This window comes from Micropterus dolomieu, linkage group LG23 (assembly GCF_021292245.1).
Source record: "Micropterus dolomieu isolate WLL.071019.BEF.003 ecotype Adirondacks linkage group LG23, ASM2129224v1, whole genome shotgun sequence".
Lineage (NCBI taxonomy): Eukaryota > Metazoa > Chordata > Actinopteri > Centrarchiformes > Centrarchidae > Micropterus > Micropterus dolomieu.
The window spans coordinates 26,381,213-26,400,100 of NC_060172.1; the positions used below are offsets into that span (position 1 = coordinate 26,381,213).

The 18,888-nt window shown below is 41.1% G+C and overlaps 1 protein-coding gene across 2 annotated transcripts; it reads right to left on the reverse strand.

The window, feature by feature from the left end:
• Positions 1-1,879: 1,879 nt before the first annotated feature.
• On the reverse strand, positions 1,880-18,888 carry LOC123963917 (vascular endothelial zinc finger 1-like). Of its 2 annotated transcripts, none has more exons than XM_046041024.1 (5): positions 18,785-18,888; positions 11,236-11,987; positions 5,149-5,218; positions 4,892-5,054; positions 1,880-4,385 (listed from the first exon to the last, which is right to left on the reverse strand). In XM_046041024.1, exons 1-5 carry the CDS (start codon positions 18,815-18,817, stop codon positions 4,054-4,056), a joined length of 1,350 nt encoding a protein of 449 aa, XP_045896980.1. In that variant the 5' UTR covers positions 18,818-18,888; the 3' UTR covers positions 1,880-4,053. The 2 variants fall into 2 exon arrangements, with proteins under 2 accessions (XP_045896980.1, XP_045896978.1); XM_046041022.1 differs by having other exon boundaries at positions 1,880-4,415.

Genomic DNA, 18,888 nt, shown 5'->3' on the forward strand with positions numbered 1-18,888 from the left:
ACATTCACCCACACGCACACAGACACAATCAGTCTCACACATAGACACAAATTTAGGTTGTCCCTGGTAGAATTATTCCTGATGCTTTTCTTTCAGTTACTTATTTAAATTAATTATTTTTCCAGCTCTCGTGGCTGTGCTGTGTTGCTTATTTAGTGTGTGACTGTTTCTTGTTTTCATTTTTCTCTTAGTTGTCTTACTATGTCAGCTGTTCATTGCTGCTGTTCGGCTGGTTGTCTTTTACTATTATTATTTTTATTGTTTCTTTTTGTTTGTGTTTGTTGTTGTTTTTCTCCTCCCCAAGTCCCCCTCTCTGTTCTATTGCAGGTTTCGTTGCTTTCTGCAATTGGTGTTTCCCACAGCTTTTCCCTGTTGTCCCCACTTTCCATCCCCCTTTCCCCCTTCTCTTACAGGTGTTGTCCTTTCTCTGTGCTGTCTGTTTGTGCCCCCCCATCCCCGTGTCTGCCCCCCTGTCCGGCCCGGTGACAAATCAATACAAAATTAAATAAATAATAAAACAGACAAAGGAGTATTTTAATACTCTCTTGTTAAAGTAAAATCTGTCTGGCACAATATGGTATCCAGGTCATCATACTCTATACCAGGCTGCTGGGCAGGACAGGTTTTAATAAAAAAAAAAAAGATGTGGAGGCCCCACCACCTTAGAAAAAAAAAGCTGCCACAAAGGGATTCTCATGTGCAAGGGTGTTCAGAGATAGAAAAAACTTTATGTATTTAAAATCGATCATGGATTAAGACTTGCCTAGATATTCTTAGGTAGGCTACCCTACACCTTATCTGAGATGTTTAGAGAGGACATGTCTACACTGTTTTTGTAAGGGGTAAACAAACCAAACTTGCTAGATGAGAACAGACTGTTTTCTTTTTTTTTTTCAGTTTGCCGAACATATTTTGGATCCCGAAGGAGATCGTTATACACATAAGGATCTTATACCTGCAGTAGGAAGGATAACCCGTAAGGATAGCCCTTAACCATCACAGACTTAGCTGACATCACCTTGTAAGTGCTTAAGTGCAAGAGCCTGCAAAGTCATGAAATGGTATAATGGCACAGCACCACACTTTGCAGCATTTTTACTTAAAATGTTTTACTTTCTTCATGGCCGAGGCACCAAAGGCAACGACTGCTTGATTTGAATGTATTCCAGGCTCCTGCACTACACAGTGAACAAGGTCATTTTCAAATAATCAGCATAATACACTTATATATGTAGTTGCTCCCTCCATGTTTGGCTTCAGCTAGTAACCTTAACGTCAAAATGCTATGACTATGGGGAATTCCCTCAGGCAAAGTCTGCGGAGATAAGACTTATGGAAAGTGCACATAAATGGCTCAAAAAGTCTCAAAGACTATGAGGTGCATTCCCGGTGAGTCAGTGAGGGCTTAGGGCTTGTCCCACTGTCAAATTATCAAGCGCATGAGGGAAAGTGCCTCAAAGTCTGTATGTCTGTGAGTGTTGAGATTGTGATTCAGCCATAGTTGTTGTATTTGTGGATTCGGGGGCCCAGATGGGAGTACATCGCATCCCTAACGACCGGTGTTTATCATTAGTGAAGGCCGTTAACAGGGACGCACATACTCAGAGCAGGAGTTACATCCAGGTAACTATTTATACAGTCGCCTTCTAATCCTGGAAATGGGTTTGAGGTTTGGGAACACTACGGGTTGGTACAGTAGATTGCGCACACCTTGCAAGACATTTAAAGGCTTGTATTCAACGGTAAATGTTCATTAACAGAAGAAAACAGTTCTAGTTAAAACACTGGAAATTCTCTACCAAAGAGATAAATAGTAATAAACTCTTATGTATTTGATACAGTGGTGCTTTCTTAATACTGAACTTACTTAATACATTAACACATTTGATAGTTTTCTTTTATTTAGACAACCCAAATAAAAGGCACATAACATTGCGCATGTTTATGTAATAATTTGACAAACATACATTTGAAAAAAATGTAGGAATGTTTGACCTTTCTGCTAATCAGAAAGCCTAGCTTCTCATATATACAAAATTACCATTGTTAATGTTCTAATACAAAAGATTTATAAAAAAGGTTATCTTATCTTTCACATCTACTGTAACTACCATATCCTTGGAACTAAAGTAGTTTTGTACAAAGATATACATTCAACTGCTTTCACAAGGGTTCTGGAATTTCCAATTGTTTTTTTTTTTTTCCTTAAAAATAAAGATGTTCAATTCCACAAGAAATGTTCAGTTACTCACATTATTATTGTATCAAATTTGGCAAACAGCCTATCATTGTGTATCTACGTAATGCATAAAAACAAAAAGAAGCTACACTAATAGTTTGTTTAAAACAAAACTTGGGAAAATAACAAACATGCATATTGCATTTTTCAGTATAAACTGAATCAACTCAAAGAGCTCCAACACTGTTGAGATAACATGGCATTCATTAAAAATTATTAATGTTCAACAGCTACAGTGTTTGGGGTCATGCAACATCAATCTTGTCCCATTATTTTAATGGACACAAACTTGCATTTTATCCGACTCATCCAGATCTCAGCCATATAACTATGCAGCCTTAGACTGAACTGGACTTCAAAGGAAATGTAAAAAAAAATAATAATAATAAAAAAAAAATTTTATTATTATTTTTGCCATTGCACAGTAAATGACTATTTCAATGGACGGCTATGTTTAAAATCAATAATTGCTGGACTTCTTGTCTGTGATGAAGTCTAGTCAACTCGTAACACCACAATGCCAAATGATTTAAGAAATCTAAAAAAAAAAAAAAAAAGAACATGGCAAAACTCAAGAATTAAGATACATGGTAGATATACTCAATTTAAAAAGGAACCAAGTTCATGAGTAATGGGCTTTTGTGTGTGTTTCCTGAGTGAAGGGTCCTTATTATCATGAAAATCATCATCTTGGGGCTACAGATAAATGCTTAAAAAAAAAAAAAAACATACAAAAAAAAAAACAAAAAAAAAAAAACAGTGTACAGAAGAGTCATACAAAACTATTTAGCCACCATAAGATGACAGTAACAGCCTGAAAAAGCTTCACTACAAGGCCAGGCCTTTCTATGTTCAGCCACTAGATGGCCCTCAAGTGCAGACTGGCTAACCAAAACACTTAAAGACTCCAATTTGATCTTTGATAATACTGCTGTTCACCTGTATGTAGGATATGCTTTCAGTGCAAGACTCATTCCATTCTGACTTCATGGAAACATTAACAATATAACTAGGCAAATAAAAACAAAGCTGTGTGTTTCCATACAAAGAGAAAACAAAGTACAAATATTTCATTGTCAAGAGGATCGTGTCCACTTGAATGACAAAAGCACAAATTAAAATGCAGACATGAAAATACATTACTATGTCAACTGTACAAGTTAGTCACTGTACCTCAAGAGCATACCTACTATCTGAGAAGAAAAAAAGCTATAGCACTGTGAAAAAATATTCTTCCATGCAAGTGGAAGCTGCTGTCCCTTTTACTAGACTCATTTCCTATAACATTAAATAGATAGTGATTAGCAGGCTATAGTTAAAAAAACAACATACAAAGTAACACCCAGAGGCTTGGGGAGAGAACTTGAAAAACATCAAAAACAGCAATTTATAATTATTGCTTTAGTCCATTTCTCATCTCCCTTTTACAAAACCACCGGCGTGTTTTCCTACCGAGGAAGAATCCTCTCCTCTCACTTGTCATGATACAAATCACAGTTTCATCATTCTAACTGACTACACTACGTCTCACTGTTGTCCTGATTTCAAGATAAATCCTACTCGATTTCTACTCAAGTGTTCTGCATCTCATGTCAGTCACTTAATGTTAGTTGGGACGCAGCTGTGACTTGGGGAGCTCCCACCAGCCGCACAGCTCGTGTAAATATTCACTTCAGGGTTAGATGAAGTAAACATGGGTCAGGGGTGGGGGGAAAAGAGCTGAGCTTGAGGTGTAAATAAGGAGGACAGGAGTCTCTTGTTTCACTTCATTTTCCTTTTCTTTCTGGCCAGTTCAACGCTCTCTCTCTTTTTCCCTACCAGGGCGGGGACGAAGGCAAGACTTGGGACAGAAAAGACATGCTATCCATTGGCCTCATGGCGATGTTGAGTGGACCAGCCATATTCATAGACATGGGGGTCGTTATCGCCACTGGGTGGGCAATATTCATGGATGCCGTGGCGGGGATGTTGACAGAGGCAATGTTGACAGGGCCGGTGATGGTGACTGGGTGCTGGAGGCTGACCGGAGACGTGATGTTGACTGTGTTGGTGCTAATGTTCATTTGTGCGGCTATGGTGACAGGGTTGTTGGAGTTGACCCGGTTCATCGCAGAGGTGATGGCGGCAGAAACGGTCACAGGTGTAGCTGAGGCAGAATTGCAGACATTGTTACCATCTGGAAAAACACAAGAACGAGTATTTAACTTTCGTTCTGCAGAAACTAATTGTTTGTGGGTAGGAGATAAGAGGATAGCTACATGTGCAACACTCCTACTGCAATTTAATGTTGCATAAGGTTTCAACATTACCAAAACATTATACCTTCTAATGTAACCAGGATAACAAACAGTGTGATGGGACTGACTACTACAGCTGAAATGTGACCCACACAAAGGCTACTTGCCAAGTAAAGAGATAACAAAATGAGGCAGAGATAGCACACTGCCAAAAATGCAACAGTGTTAGAGGAGGAGGTGTATATACTAAAGAAGATAATGGAGGATGACACTAAAGGACAAGATCTTGGTTAGCGGTTTTGACAAGATAGGACTGAATGTTTATGATATAAATGTCTTTTTCCAGGAACTCCCACAGAACTGCAAACCTTAACGTTGTGATATTACGGGTGTGTTTCTGACAAGTGTGACTCACCTTTGTTGCAGGAGTTGAAGTTGGTCTGTCCGTGAGTCTTCAAATGGCTGGTGATGTAGGCTGCGCTGAGCATCTTCCCACAGATGCTACAGGTGACCTTGCCTTCGTGCCTGATCATGTGGGAACGGAGTCTGTCTTTGGTGGCGAAAGCAGAGGTGCAGGCCTGCAGTCCCCACAATGGACAGGGTCAAAGGTCAGTGGAGTACAACAACAATATAATAAATAAAAATCTGGAAGCTGACAGTAATGACTCTTACCGTTACTTGACATTTAAACGGTCTTTCTGAGGAATGCACATGCTTCACGTGACAGCTCAAGTGGTCTGGCCTAGATTAAAAAAAACAAGTAAAAAAATAACACATTTAAAGTAAAGGTACATTATTGTCACATACATGTTGCAAAATTCATTCTCTGCATTTAACCCATCCCTCAAGGGAGCAGTGGGCAGCCGCTGTGCAGCGCCCGGGGACCAACTCCAGATCTATATCACTGTCTGGTTAACGGCATTGACTGAAGGTTTGGACATAAACTACTCAAGAGCAGCCCTTTGCTAATTCAGAATCTTAGATTATATTCATTAACATGGGAATTTGGATTTCAGTAGTGGTTTCCCTGAACTGTAAACCACTGCATATTGTCAAAAGACAATTGTCAATTATTAGACAAACAACATGTTGTCTGCTACAGATGCCTAACTAGTGTGATAACTATGCAGGTCCTTTTCAATAACATCAGAAGTCATAAGCAATTGTGTCTATATATAAAATAGTTTTGTTAATGGCTTGATCAAAAAAGTTTGTAACATTTACTTACAAAAGCACCACATGTAAGGGCACAAGCACAAAGTGAAAAGCCTAATGTACAACCCTTCTATACATTGCAAGTGCTGAAGTGTGTAAGCATATGGAGGTGCTTTGTTTGCTTTAATATTGAGGGAATGAGCACAAAAAACCCACTTAAAATTTCAGTCAGTGGCGGTTAATTCTTCATGATCAATCGTGCATGAATTAGTTTGACCTAGTTTCAAAAATGCACCACACTGAGATGGTCAATTTGTACATTTCCCACTTGTTTTTGGAGTAAACTGACAGTTTAGCATTGTACTACAGAACTTCTGTTTATTTTCATGCAGGCTTGACATTAGTCACAGAAGTAAGAAACTCTTACTGACGATCTCCAGGCACATGGGTGGTAGTTTCGTAAAATCCTACACTGAATTTGCGCATCATCTCTCTCTGGGGATTCGGAAGAGGCTATGTAGGCCACAAAATGACAAAAGTCAACTACTGTGAGAAAGTATTCATGTTTACAGTTGTGAAGCACTTTTTTGTATATTGCTTGCTTTCTCACTGAACTTTGCATGATGAAAAAAGTTTGATAACCCTAAGATTTGTTTACTTCTTTCACCAGTTTCGCACCAACATGTAACACGAACTTACACATTACAAATGACAAATGGCTAAAAAGATTATATAACATAAGTGATGATTACTTGCCACAGATGACTTTATTAAAATACATACAAAATTCACAATATTACAACTTATAGTCCAATACTTGTTGTATCCTGAAATAAGGGCTTATAAAAACATATCTGCAGCTTATTATACTGTTAAACTGAAGGTTAAAAATAACAAAAAACCAACGACAAACACTGATGACAACAAATTCCTCAGTGTTCTACTCTATAAATTATTGTTCACTGCATATCAGCAGGTGCAAGAAAACAGCTCTTTGCCTCTTGACCTTTACAGTGAAATTCCAGCATTCACAAATTCTTCTTGGCACTGATCCTCCTCTGTCAGCTTGTTAGTTCTAGTGAAGCTGTGAGCTGAATCATGTTAAAAGTGCCATTATAGAGTGAGTAAGGGCTACAGCACTGGCAGCTGCAGCAGACAGAGATTTTTTTTTATATATATATTTATAACTAATATACAAATGGACGAGTCAAGTAGAGTGTTCTCAGTGGTGCTATAAACCGGAATCAGGTTTTTACCCCCCTTTTTGGGGTCCCACTGACAAGGAGAGCAGACACCAGACAGTGCCTGCCTACATATCTGGCTGAGTGGCCGTGACTCAGTGCCCGGTTATTCAGTCCCCATTCTCACTTTCCGGTATGTTGATGAATCCCTACCCGACGTCACTGTGCTGGAGGCAAGCCTGAAACTGCCCTACACAGCACAGTGCTAATGTTACAGCTTGGCTAGGGTACACTGCTGATGTTTTTCTTGAAGGTGTGTTGCAGCACAGAACTCTTCTGGTATTATCAATATGCTCTGCTCACTGTGCTTATTTACATACACCACAAGATATTTTGGCTCATTAAAACATAGTGAAATGTTTTTTTTTTTGTGTTGATAAATCTAAATATAAAGCCACCATGAGACCTTCTTAAGCAAAATATTTATTCACTACATAGTAAATGTGTTGACCTGAACATTACCACATGGTTCACTGAATTCCCTGGGGAAAGGGAGTCTGTGACATGCTGGCGGGAACCACAAAGTGACAAGTGACGCCTCCCCCTCCCTTGATACTCCACCACTGGTGCTCTCCCATGTGCAACTGTTTAAACATGTGGTTGAAATGGCAAGGGGGTCAATACCAGTACAAACCTAAACTGCTTAGCGCAACTATAAATATGAAAACACAGCCACTGGGAAGCTACATGGACAGTTGATGGCCATACAATCATCCCTCTATATGAAATCACAGCGTGACTGAATAACCCAAACACCACTGACATTCACCCTGCAACAATCCATAGGGTCGCTGCTCACTAAACTTCTGGTCAAGCAGAAAACGTTATTGCATCTGATGATTGCATTCTTTGTATTTCAAAAGAACATTCTAATGAAATATGATATGGTTTAGTATATAAGGTTACACTTCTGTCTAGCCAGCATGTTTTTCTTACTTGAAACAGCAAAAAAGCATGTTTTCACTGCCAAGTAAATAGTCAAAAAAGGTTTAGAATTTGTTTATCATGTTTTGTTTAGCATATCATGTTATTCTTAAATTCCATGCAGACAAGTCAAGACTTTTCTCTTTGACCCTGGAATGTAACCATCAGAGGGTGAAATTACTTTCTGTCTTTATTACCATAAGATTAAATTAGATCTCAAAAGCATACTTCCTGCTTACAATAGCCATGTTACTTGTTGATTGAAATCTTATGCATAAACTGGAGCAGTTGTAAAAACACTTTTTTGAGGTTGCCCTCGTTTTCTCACCAATTTAGTGATTTGCTATTGTCACAGTGCACATTATGAAGAGTTGCAAGCCTTTTATTTTTGCTGCAGAGTTTTACTGAGAGAGTACGTCACACAGAGATTCACAGGCCATTCTGCATTTGACTGAGTCAAGTTTTTTTTTTAAACCTGTCCTGCCCAGCAGCCTGGTATAGAGTATGATGACCTGGATACCATATTGTGCCAGACAGATTTTACTTTAACAAGAGAGTATTAAAATACTCCTTTGTCTGTTTTAATATTTATTTAATTATGTATTGATTTGTCACCGGGCCGGACAGGGGGGCAGACACGGGGATGGGGGGGGGCACAAACAGACAGCACAGAGAAAGGACAACACCTGCAAGAGAAGGGGGATGGAAGGTGGGGACAACAGGGAATAGGAGAGGGAAACACCAATTGCAGAAAGCAACGAAACCTGCAATAGAACAGAGAGTGGGGCTTGGGGAGGAGAAAAACAACAACAAACAAACAATAAAAATAATAATAATAGTAAAAGACAACCAGCCGAACAGCAGCAATAAACAGCTGACATAGTTGACAACTAAGAGAAAAATGAAAACAAGAAACAGTCATGCACAATAAATAAGCAACACAGCACAGCCACGAGAGCTGGAATAATAACAATTCATTTAAATAAGTAACTGAAAGAAAAACATCAGGAATAATTCTACCAGGGACAACCTAAATTTGTTTGTGTCTATGTGTGTGTCTGTGTGCGTGTGGGTGAATGTATCTGTATGTGCGTGCGCATAAGCCTGTTAAAGAATGTAGTTGTTAGTGAGAGTGGGGCGCCACGACTGTGCCACACCTACCCCAGCAACAGGCAGGCAAGAACCCCAGTAGCCAATAAGGGTGGGAGAAAGACTCCCAGATGCACCGCGGAAGACCCCGACCCAACCAACAGACGCCCCCAAAAATAAATTAATAAAAGACGACCATCCAAATGCCAGTTGACAACGCAATGCCGACGGAACGCAATCATCAACATCAATGCACAACTGAGGAGCCCAACGCACGCACCGCGCGAGCACGGCGACACCCAATGCCCGGCAGCCCCCCGTGAATCCCGCGTGTGAGATCAAGCAAACAAGAGAGAACGTGCGGAAGAACACGACAGCGAAAGCCAGCGGAGAGAAACACCAGCAGCAAGGCCCCGCCCGGCAGCAAACGCGCCGCACAGGTCACCGTGCACCTGCAAATAAAAGTCTGCCGTCCCGCCAAACGCCGGAAAATCTAAGGCCGCCCGCGCCAGCCAACATCCCCCATGCACAGCACTCCCCCAGCCCGCCGTGCAACACCAGCCAAACCAGCAAGGAGGCAAAATCAACTAGCTCAGCTGCATGCCACCAACAACCCACCCACCCGTCAAGGGCCGAGAACTCCAGGCACAAGCCCAGAACAAACCGGAGCACAGCCCTGCACCCACACTGCACATCCCGAAAACTAACTTTATACTTCAGTATCCAGAGGGGTCCAACAACTGGCCGACAGAGAAATGGGGAAGCACGGATCCGAGGCCAACGAAGCAAACTAGGGACGCAAACTGGTCCCTCCAAGCCAACGAGGAAATGCCTCCCCCGGACTCCAATGCACAAACTAAACGCCCAGCAGCCATCCAGAGACCCTGCCCAGAGACCCCCACCCCCAGAAGCCAGGGCACCCTGCGACCCCCCAAAGCACAAAGGACCCCAGACCACGGGGAAGCCGTACCCCACCCCAAGAAAGAACAGCAGAAAGCCATGCCAGGAAGCTCCCCGCCGCCAGGGAGCGATAACGCGGGAGAACCAGGCCAACAGTCCCCCAGCCCAGCCAGAGGCATCCCTCCCCAGAGTGCAGGCAGAGCCAGCAGCCCCCGAGGGCGATCTCATCCCCGGACGGGGGCCCAGCCCCCCCAGTCAAGCAGACCCAAAGAGGAGCACCAAAACCTACCCCGACAACACCGGCCATGTGCCCCAGAGACTCCCAAATGCCCCCACTGTGAGAGCCGGCAGGGGGAAGCAGCGGGAGCCTCACCCGTGCCGAAGAGGGCCCAGGCGAGGAGAGGAGACAACGGGCCCCCAGGCACACCACCCGCCCAGAAATGAGCAAAAGCCAGAAGCCCGAGTCCCCAGATCCCTAGGTCCAGAGCGGGTGACTGAGTAAAGTTGACATTTGAAACTGGTAATAGTATCTCTCCATGAAATCAGTTGCTAGGACTTAACAGGCACCTATTGCTCAGAGTTTGCCAGTCTGACTCTCTATGACAAGTCTGTCTGGCAGCATGAAGAAAAATTGTCTCCACGGGGTACGGGGTAGGGTGGAGCGATATGGCAACAATTGCTATCACGATAAAAAAAAAAAAAGTCATATCACCCGATATCGATAATTATCACGATAAATGTCAAATCATTATTTCTTAGGTTAAAGGCTTTTTGCTCCTGAGTGAAAGTCTAACCAAAGGGTTAATAATAGTGGTTTTAAACTTTTCTTTATGGTCAGAACAAACACTTGATGCCCAACTGTGGATCACTTCACAAATCTGAGGTAGAACATTCACAACAATTATGATAAAATCTTTTTAACAAATATTCACAAGTAAAATTAAGTCCCTTTTCCTCCACAAAATAAATATATCAACAGAAAAATTAAGTGCTAATTTGTTCATGATTCAAATGAATTAAATCAAAACATTTACTGAACATTTGATATGTTGGTATTGAGGAAAATCATATCACGATAATTATCATTGTTTTATTTCCCAGCCCTACTATGGGGTTAAAATCCATTTCACCCTTTCCTCCATATTTTGCACTGATAGTAAGTTCAAATACTGTCAAAAGTATAGTTTTGGGAAGGACTGAATAAGTGTGAAAAATAATACTGTATGGTGGAGAAATATGTTTCTATCACGGATATAAAAAGGGAAAAATGGATCAGAGGGATTCCAAATAAAATCAGTTGCATTACTTGCAAAAAAAGTGGCCATTGTTCCCATTTCAAAAACACACTACCCATTTACTTGAGTCTAAGTCACAATATTATAGGATGTCCAACTCAAAAAGACAAACATTTTAAACAACCTATCAAAAGGGCTAAAAATGTGATCCTTACCTGGAAAAGCCTTTCCCACACACAGAACATACATAGGGCTTGTGGACTCCACCGTCATGAGAGCGAACATGGTAGGTCATTCGGTCCTTCCTTTTAAAGCGTTGCTGGCAGATGGGGCACTCAAAAGGCTTCTCGTCTGAATGGGACAGCTTGTGGCGATTCAGGTGGTAGACATCACGAAAGGCCTTGCCACACATCTCGCACCCATGGTTCTTCTTGACAGGTTTGGCGGGTTTCTTTGCGACATTTTGCTGTGGCACATTACCCATTGCAGATGATGTCATGATACTTGTGCCTGAGGAAACAGAGGTGGTTGCTGTGGAGAGGATTCCTGCTACCGTGGAGATGTAGGAAGGGTGGCCATTGTTCTCTCGCGGCATGGTGGATATCATGGGTACCATGGTGGGGGCTGTCTGGGTAGTCTTCTTTGGCCGTGACACCATCTTGATGCCGGTGTGGCTGGACTCATGACGCCGCAGGTGGTAGCTGTCACGGAAGGCCTTGTTGCAGTAGCCGCAGACGAAAGGTGTTTTACCTTTGTGTTCCTTCTTTATCACAGGCACTGGTGGTCGTGCACCTCCACCACTGCCCACATGGTCTTTGAGGAGATCAGCAGCACTTGTAGGTGGCTTCTGGTCTATTTGGATGGGCAGGATAGGCTTCTGGTCAATTTGTTCAGCTCCTGCATTAAGAAGTGGCAGCAGGCTGTTCTGGGCCACCTGGTGCTGGTGGTGGAGGGCTTCATTGGCCTGCTGATGAAACAAACACATACGCACACACACGTAAATATTTGGCTGAGCCGAGATGACTCTGTTTGCAAAATTTAATACAAGTTTTAAAGTCACTAAAAACAGCTGATACGGAAGGGTGAAATGTTTTTGCAACACAAAATTGAGCACTGTATTATACTCCACATAAAAATATCAATATTGTGACAGTAGAAATTCCCCACTGTATCATTACTTTTCAGTCTGCATAACAATTACCACAATACACCAAGAGTGTAACTGACAGCGGTTTTTGAAGTTTGTCAGCTTTGACAAGTCCATGAAAACAACATGGGTTAGTAAGATGTTACAGAATACAAAATAGGCACAGGATCTGTCATTAATGTGGTTGACGCAGCATGCCGCTAATGCAAAATAATCCAAATATACTGGATGAAAAATGATCGCATCATGACAGTGCTGATTCATCGAGTGACTGCAAAACAAGCATACCAAATTAGAGTCCAGTGCTCTGAAGCGCAGGCCATTAGATCAGCTCAGTAAGAAGACATTGGAAGAGGGGGGAAGACTGCGCCACACACACTAAATAGAAAATACAGTTCACTCCTTGAGACAAAATCAACGTGGATCATAATGCCACATCCGCTTTCTGGGTATGTAGACTCCCACTCTGTGTTATTGGAGTTTTGCAGCTGCAAACCAATGCCCACTACTGCCACAACACAAATGGGTTTAAGTGACTGGGTGCAATTAGCTTTAGCAAATAGTAGCTAAGTTGGGTTTCACTCATCTAAGTAATCAAAGCTCCCAAATGAAGCGGTCAGATGCAATTTGCATCTTTTGCCACAGCCAAGACCCAAAACGAGATTAGTTCTTCCAAGAGAGACTGCAAAAATACTCCGGTAGCTCTAGCTAAAAATGATTCAGTGCATTTTGTTTAGTTTTTCATTGAGTTGGGGACAAAACGACACAAAAAACAACACAACGTAGCCCAGGGATAAAATGCTGCTTAAAACTATTTAGCAGACAGCGGTTTCTGCTACATTGATGCAATGCAAACTCAATCCTTCAAATTTAACACTTCCTACAGTATAGCTAGCTCAAAGTAATTATGGCTTTAGTTCTGAAGCAGCTGCAAGCTATTCATAATCATTGGGGTTTGTCACTGTAGGTTAGTTATACTCTAACCAAGGTAAGAAGTTGATCTAAATTATACTGCTCAGATCAGTTTTTAATGAGTTAGTTACCACCCTTATAGAAAAGCCTTGAATTTTTGTTGACCTAAGGACTACTCTGCCTACATCCACCAAAACAGAAGTAGACGCAGAGTTATAAATGTATTAGCAACGGATGTTAATGGCTAATCACCAATTTCTATTCAGATTCCTCTATGGTTCTGGCTAAATTGAGAAAAAAAATTTAATTTACTACTTTTGTTAAAATTTTCTAGGTCTAACAACATTTTCTTTCCACACATCAAACATAAAAATTGTATCACACATAACACTGTTGTTTCGGTAAATGGACCCAGTCAAGATGACTGCGTTGTCAACCACCAGCAAGAAAGGGCAAGGTGAAATGCTTGACCTTTCCCTTTTGAGGTTCAATCATCCATCGAAGACGACGAGCCAAGAAAGGAGTTGCAAAAGAGGAGGCCGGGGACAGAAAAGAAAAATGAACCGCACAATGTCCTCCTTATGTCATCTAGCCTATTGTGAAAGACACAAATCTGAGCAGTGATGCCTCAGCAGGGGAGCTTTGTATGCTCATCTTCATTGATTTGGCTCATCTATTCATGAGACAGGGACATTGTTTATCCACACACTACTCAACTAAACTAGCCGTCATTCCCTCATATGCAGTGGGACCTGGGAACTCGTGGAGAATACAACCAAGCCCACCCATCCATTTGTCTAAGCACCTGCTCACACTTGCCACCTTCCAGGATTAGTCATCATCATGCCAGTCCGCTGGCACACCAGGGGTGGGGGGGCTTTATGTTTGGGTGGGTGGGGGGGGGATACCAGCCGGGAACCCTCTTTGTGAAGCCTGTGAACAGCAGACATAGCCAGTGCAGACAGCCTGCCTCTATACAGAGGTGCAGGGCCTGTAAGCTGCTGTGCCTTCATGCAGCTCTGACCATTTTGACACAAATGCGTTCTGACAACTGGGGCTGCTCCCTCATAAATAACATCAAAATGGAGGGAGTGTCCTGATGGCTCCACAGGCCACTGTAGACTTGAATTGAGCTCATGGTCTGAGTCAGATTATGCACTGTCTTTCTTAAGTCTTTTGTGTCACACTCTACAGCTGCTTGTCGAAATCCCAATTTTTACATAAAAAAAAACTATTGACTGATAACATAAAATGGGATGGAGGAGAGGAGATCATACTGCAGAACCCGCCCCCCCGAAATATAAAAATTATTAGTTTTTTCTGCTACATGTAAAATCTTCTCGTTTCCCCATGTTTATGAGTTTGTTCTAAGTTGTTCTTCACTTGTTTACAAGTTCTGAAACCTTTGGCTGCTACTCAGGGCCTCTGCTGAGTTGACAAGTTCTTACAAAACACGACTTTTGTCATGTTTGTAATAGCCTGCAAAGCTATAAGAACACTGCAGGGATTTAGTGTCTTGCTTATCTATTTCAGTTCTGCTGTGAGCAAAACATTTTAAAGGATTTTTTGATACATGAATTCTGTCACCTGGGATTGGGCTGCATCATGTAAGAGGGTTTTAACAACTTACCTGATCAACCTTCTCCCAAAAACATTCAGCCAAAACCTCCAAAGGCAAGTGCATTTAATACAACACCCCACTGCAAAATAGTACTTTCAAAAAGAAAGATACATACCTGAGATTTTGTAAGCAGATACTCTGACAGAGTGAATTAACATTTAAAATAATAATTATTATTACGTACTGTATATCAGCTGCAAAATAGCAGCTGATATACAGTACAACCCTGATGAAGCATGTGTATGGCACAAACTAATGTTATTTTCTGGCATCATGACTACAAAGAAAAGGCTCATCTTGATGGCCCCAAGAATAGCATCTCCTTCCATGAATTAGGAAGACTGATTTCAAATAAAATGAGCAGGACTTACTGACAGTACAGAGATTGAGCCTGGACAAAAATAAAATAAAACTCACTTTCCGTCCTAGAATAATCAGAATGAGTACATTATTGGTGAATACTACTTTGGGGGCTTTACCCAAAAACCTTGAAATCATACATCAAGCAAATAACTTTAACAGTTACCTAAAAAGTTCACCTTTTGCCAGCATAACCACGCCAATACAAACATACATTGTGAGGACGTAAACCAGTGTTTAGTCCCCAAAGTCACCAAATTAATATTCGGTAACATTCCCTTGTTATCGGTTTGTTTGCTCAAAGGCATGACTACTACAATTCTGAAAGGTTAAAGACCTTTCTTTATTTTATTTTGGCTTGTCATGGCAGGAAACTCACAGGTGTAATAGATAACATTAAAAACAGCAGCATTCCATTTAGGTGAGCTAGTTCCAGGGCTGTGGGACTGTGCATGCAGGCTCACTGTCTGAGCCATCCTTAAGGAAATCTGTATCTAGGACTTGTCAAAATGCCTGCCTCCAAAAGATCTATTGTTAAAAACATGAACAGCAGTACTTCTCACTTAAATTCACAAAAAGGCTGCAACGTTTATTTTTTTCAAACATTTTAATTTGATTAAAAATTACAAAACGAGGGGATGGGGCAAACTGAGTGGCAAACGTTAAGCCTAGAAAAAAGGATCTACTGTGTCACTAGGGATTTAAACCTGCCATTTATGACTGATACTAAAGCTCAATTCATTACTATCTTTTACATAAACAGTAAATAAAACTACTTTGTAATTTCAAGAGAGTGGTTTGTTTTGATGGACCTGTTTCAAGAAAAACAAGTTCTAATAAAAACCCTCTGTAAACTACCTGCTCAGTACCAAATGGCTGTCAGAAGTGACTACTTGGGAAAAAGTTGAACACCTAGCAAACTAGAGACCCAGATAACAGTGACTGCACTGAAAGAGTAATTTTGTATATATTTGGCCAGCTGTTTACTCCATTAATAAATTGATATACACCAACAAATGGCCTCTAAATGCAAGGTGCATCCACAAAAGCTTTCTTTAAACCGTGTTCATATGCCTTGCAGTTCGGTGCGGTTCAATATTTCAACATTTTCAGTGTGGCGTGTCCACCTGTTGACCGTCAATTTCTTTTAGACATTTGGGAACTGGTCAGCCAAATGTGCTGATAAATTTGGTAACCGCCTCTGATACGTTCTATAGGCTACATTTTATACAGTGTGTTTCCTTGAGTGGAATGAATGGAGTTTCAGGCACAGAAGGGTTGCATTAGGACTTTCTTACCTCAGGGCACTCTTTACAATTTGGCTGTTACTTTGCAGCATTACTGGTGTATCACTGCCCAACTGATAGTGGATATGTTGCACATTTGTCCAAAATAAGAATAGGTACAGCTGTACTTATGGTAATACTCCAGCTCATTTACACAACAATATAGACCATTTCAAATGCCTGACAAAGTATTTAAACAAGAATATGGTAATCAGCATATTTTAATTTACACCACTTCATAAAAAACCTTTCTAGAAAAGTTCATACAGGGAAGAACTTCAAACTTAAAAATGCTGCAAAGCATGAGTCAACTGATAGCAGTTGAATGAATTATTGCTCTCCTCAACTTCAAAGGTCTGAATGTTAACTGCACACAGATTTACATGAGATTTACACAGTAGCAGTACGAGGTACATAATACATGCAGGGCTTCTGGCTAGATGCCAGATACTCCACAACAAGCCACACTGTCCATCTGCCTTTTTCATCAGGAAGAAACAATGTTTAAAAATGTGAGTAGGTGATCAGTCTCTAACAGCAGGGCAAAACGTTATCAACACCACAAAACAAAGGTGACGTATACCAAAGACTGTGAAACGCAAACTAACTTTATTACAGATATGACAAAGGCATCCTTAAGTACACTAGTCATACTCTTTCCAACTCTTGCTTGCCTAATATAAAGCAGGGTTAGTGTTAAATAATGTTAACTTTGGCTTCTTAAGAAAGACCTTAAACCACACTTTTAAGAAGCATCTATAATAAAGTAACATTAAAGTTCTTATTCCCTGTGGCTTCTACCAACTCTACCTTGCTTCTGTGGTTCCAACTCCAGTGGCCTGGCACTCATGGCACAGGTGAGACCTTCAAGTTCAAGTAATATAAAATTTATGAACCTATTTAGTTAATCAGATTCTATATGTTTGTAACAATGAAAATGAAATAAATATTATTCTCTGGCATTGGCAAGGGACTCAAACTCAAATCACTCAAGTCACTCATTTGAAGGTGCACTAACAAAATGAACTTAGCAGCCAGCAGGTTTAAGCTAATTTTCTAAAGATGAGGTTAAAGTATTTTGTGAATGATACTGTACTGCTGCAGAGTTCACAGAATTAGAGCTTCCCATGAGAAGTTTGTGACACTCAAATATGCTGGGGCAAAACATCATACATAATACACATAAAAATGCGTCTTAATAATTGGTAATACGCATGAGACAGCAGAATGATGATATACTTCGCATGAGGGTTCATCCACTGATTAAAATAACTGCGTTCAAATAAAACTATCGAATCCGCGGCAAAACACTGAATCCTTTGAAAAAAATACGCTGTCCATAAAAACTCAGCGTCTTACATTTTTCATGTTCACAATGCGCTCAGCGTTAGTTCTTTGAGGCTAAGTAAGGCCACTCGAACGGCACATTTCACTAAATTCATTGAACAATAGCCTTCCACCTTAGTCCACAGTGAAAACAACTACACCGTGGCAGATATCCCTCTCAACAGCGGCACAAATTGCTTTTATAAATTGCATTATGTCGTTGCTAATTTCAAATCTGCCTCACCGTTGCTAGTGTTAGCTGATGTTGTGTACATAGTTTGAATTCCTTTCCACCGCGTTCTTCCAGAATAAATAGCTAGTTGATAAACAGAGAGCCGTAACGGTTGCTAACGCTGGTTATAAAGTCATGTAACGTGTATCGATAGTTTTGCAAGGTCATTACGGCAGCCTCGCCCAAACTATGCTAAATTAGCCAGCGAGTTTGATGAAGGCAGCCTAAACATCGTTAGCTAACTTGGCTAGTTACTGTCGAACCGGCTGAGGCAAGCGGAAAGTTCACCGCGGACTTGCGAATCGCCGTTAGTAAATCTCAGCAGCTGGCCCTCTAAGTATACACTTATCCTTCCTTACTAACATTAATAGCTGTAAATCAAAATTATCTGCGGTATTATGCACGTTACAGTGGAAATCTTCGCCTGTGTTACATCTCATTATCCTACGGCGTCCGATCAAAGCCCTCAATCACAGGAGGGAAAAAAACAGGTCTGTCTCGATTGTAACGGTGCAGTGGCGTCTCCAGCCTTACTTCAAACCAACCCGCATGTTTTTGCTGGCTTCGACTTGGCAAACAAACTTCAAAAAAACACAAACGCTGTCGAGTTATTGAACATCCAGTATTTAAGTATTCCTACAATAGGAAAAACAAGCCACGTTTTTCAAACACTCGTTGAGGAGAATTGATTTTTTGTTCTAGCGTCATTCCCAAGCCTCACAGCTGGAAGCCTGGATTCATATACCATTGTTTTGCTTGGTTACTTGATCTAGGCAATACTCGTTTAAAAACTGGTTTTACCGCTAAGATATCCTGTGCTTGCATTTTTTAAGGTTGCTTTACGAGCTATCCCAGTTTCCCTCCTAAAGAGTCAACTTACTTGAAAAAGAAACGTACTCCAGCTCGGCTCCATTTCCACACTTACTAATTCTGTAGGAAACCTAGTAGAAGCCTACAACAAAGCAACCAAACATGGCAGCTGAA

Coding starts and splice junctions, on each gene's coding strand:
- LOC123963917 (XM_046041022.1), bottom strand. CDS start 18,817: ATGGAGCCGAGCTGGAGTACGTTTCTTTTTCAA. Junction 5,219..11,235: donor TGTGGGAAAGGCTTTTCCAG/GTAAGGATCACA, acceptor TTTTTAATCTAG/GCCAGACCACTTGAGCTGTC. Junction 4,416..4,891: donor CTTCAACTCCTGCAACAAAG/GTGAGTCACACT, acceptor GTGTTTTTCCAG/ATGGTAACAATGTCTGCAAT.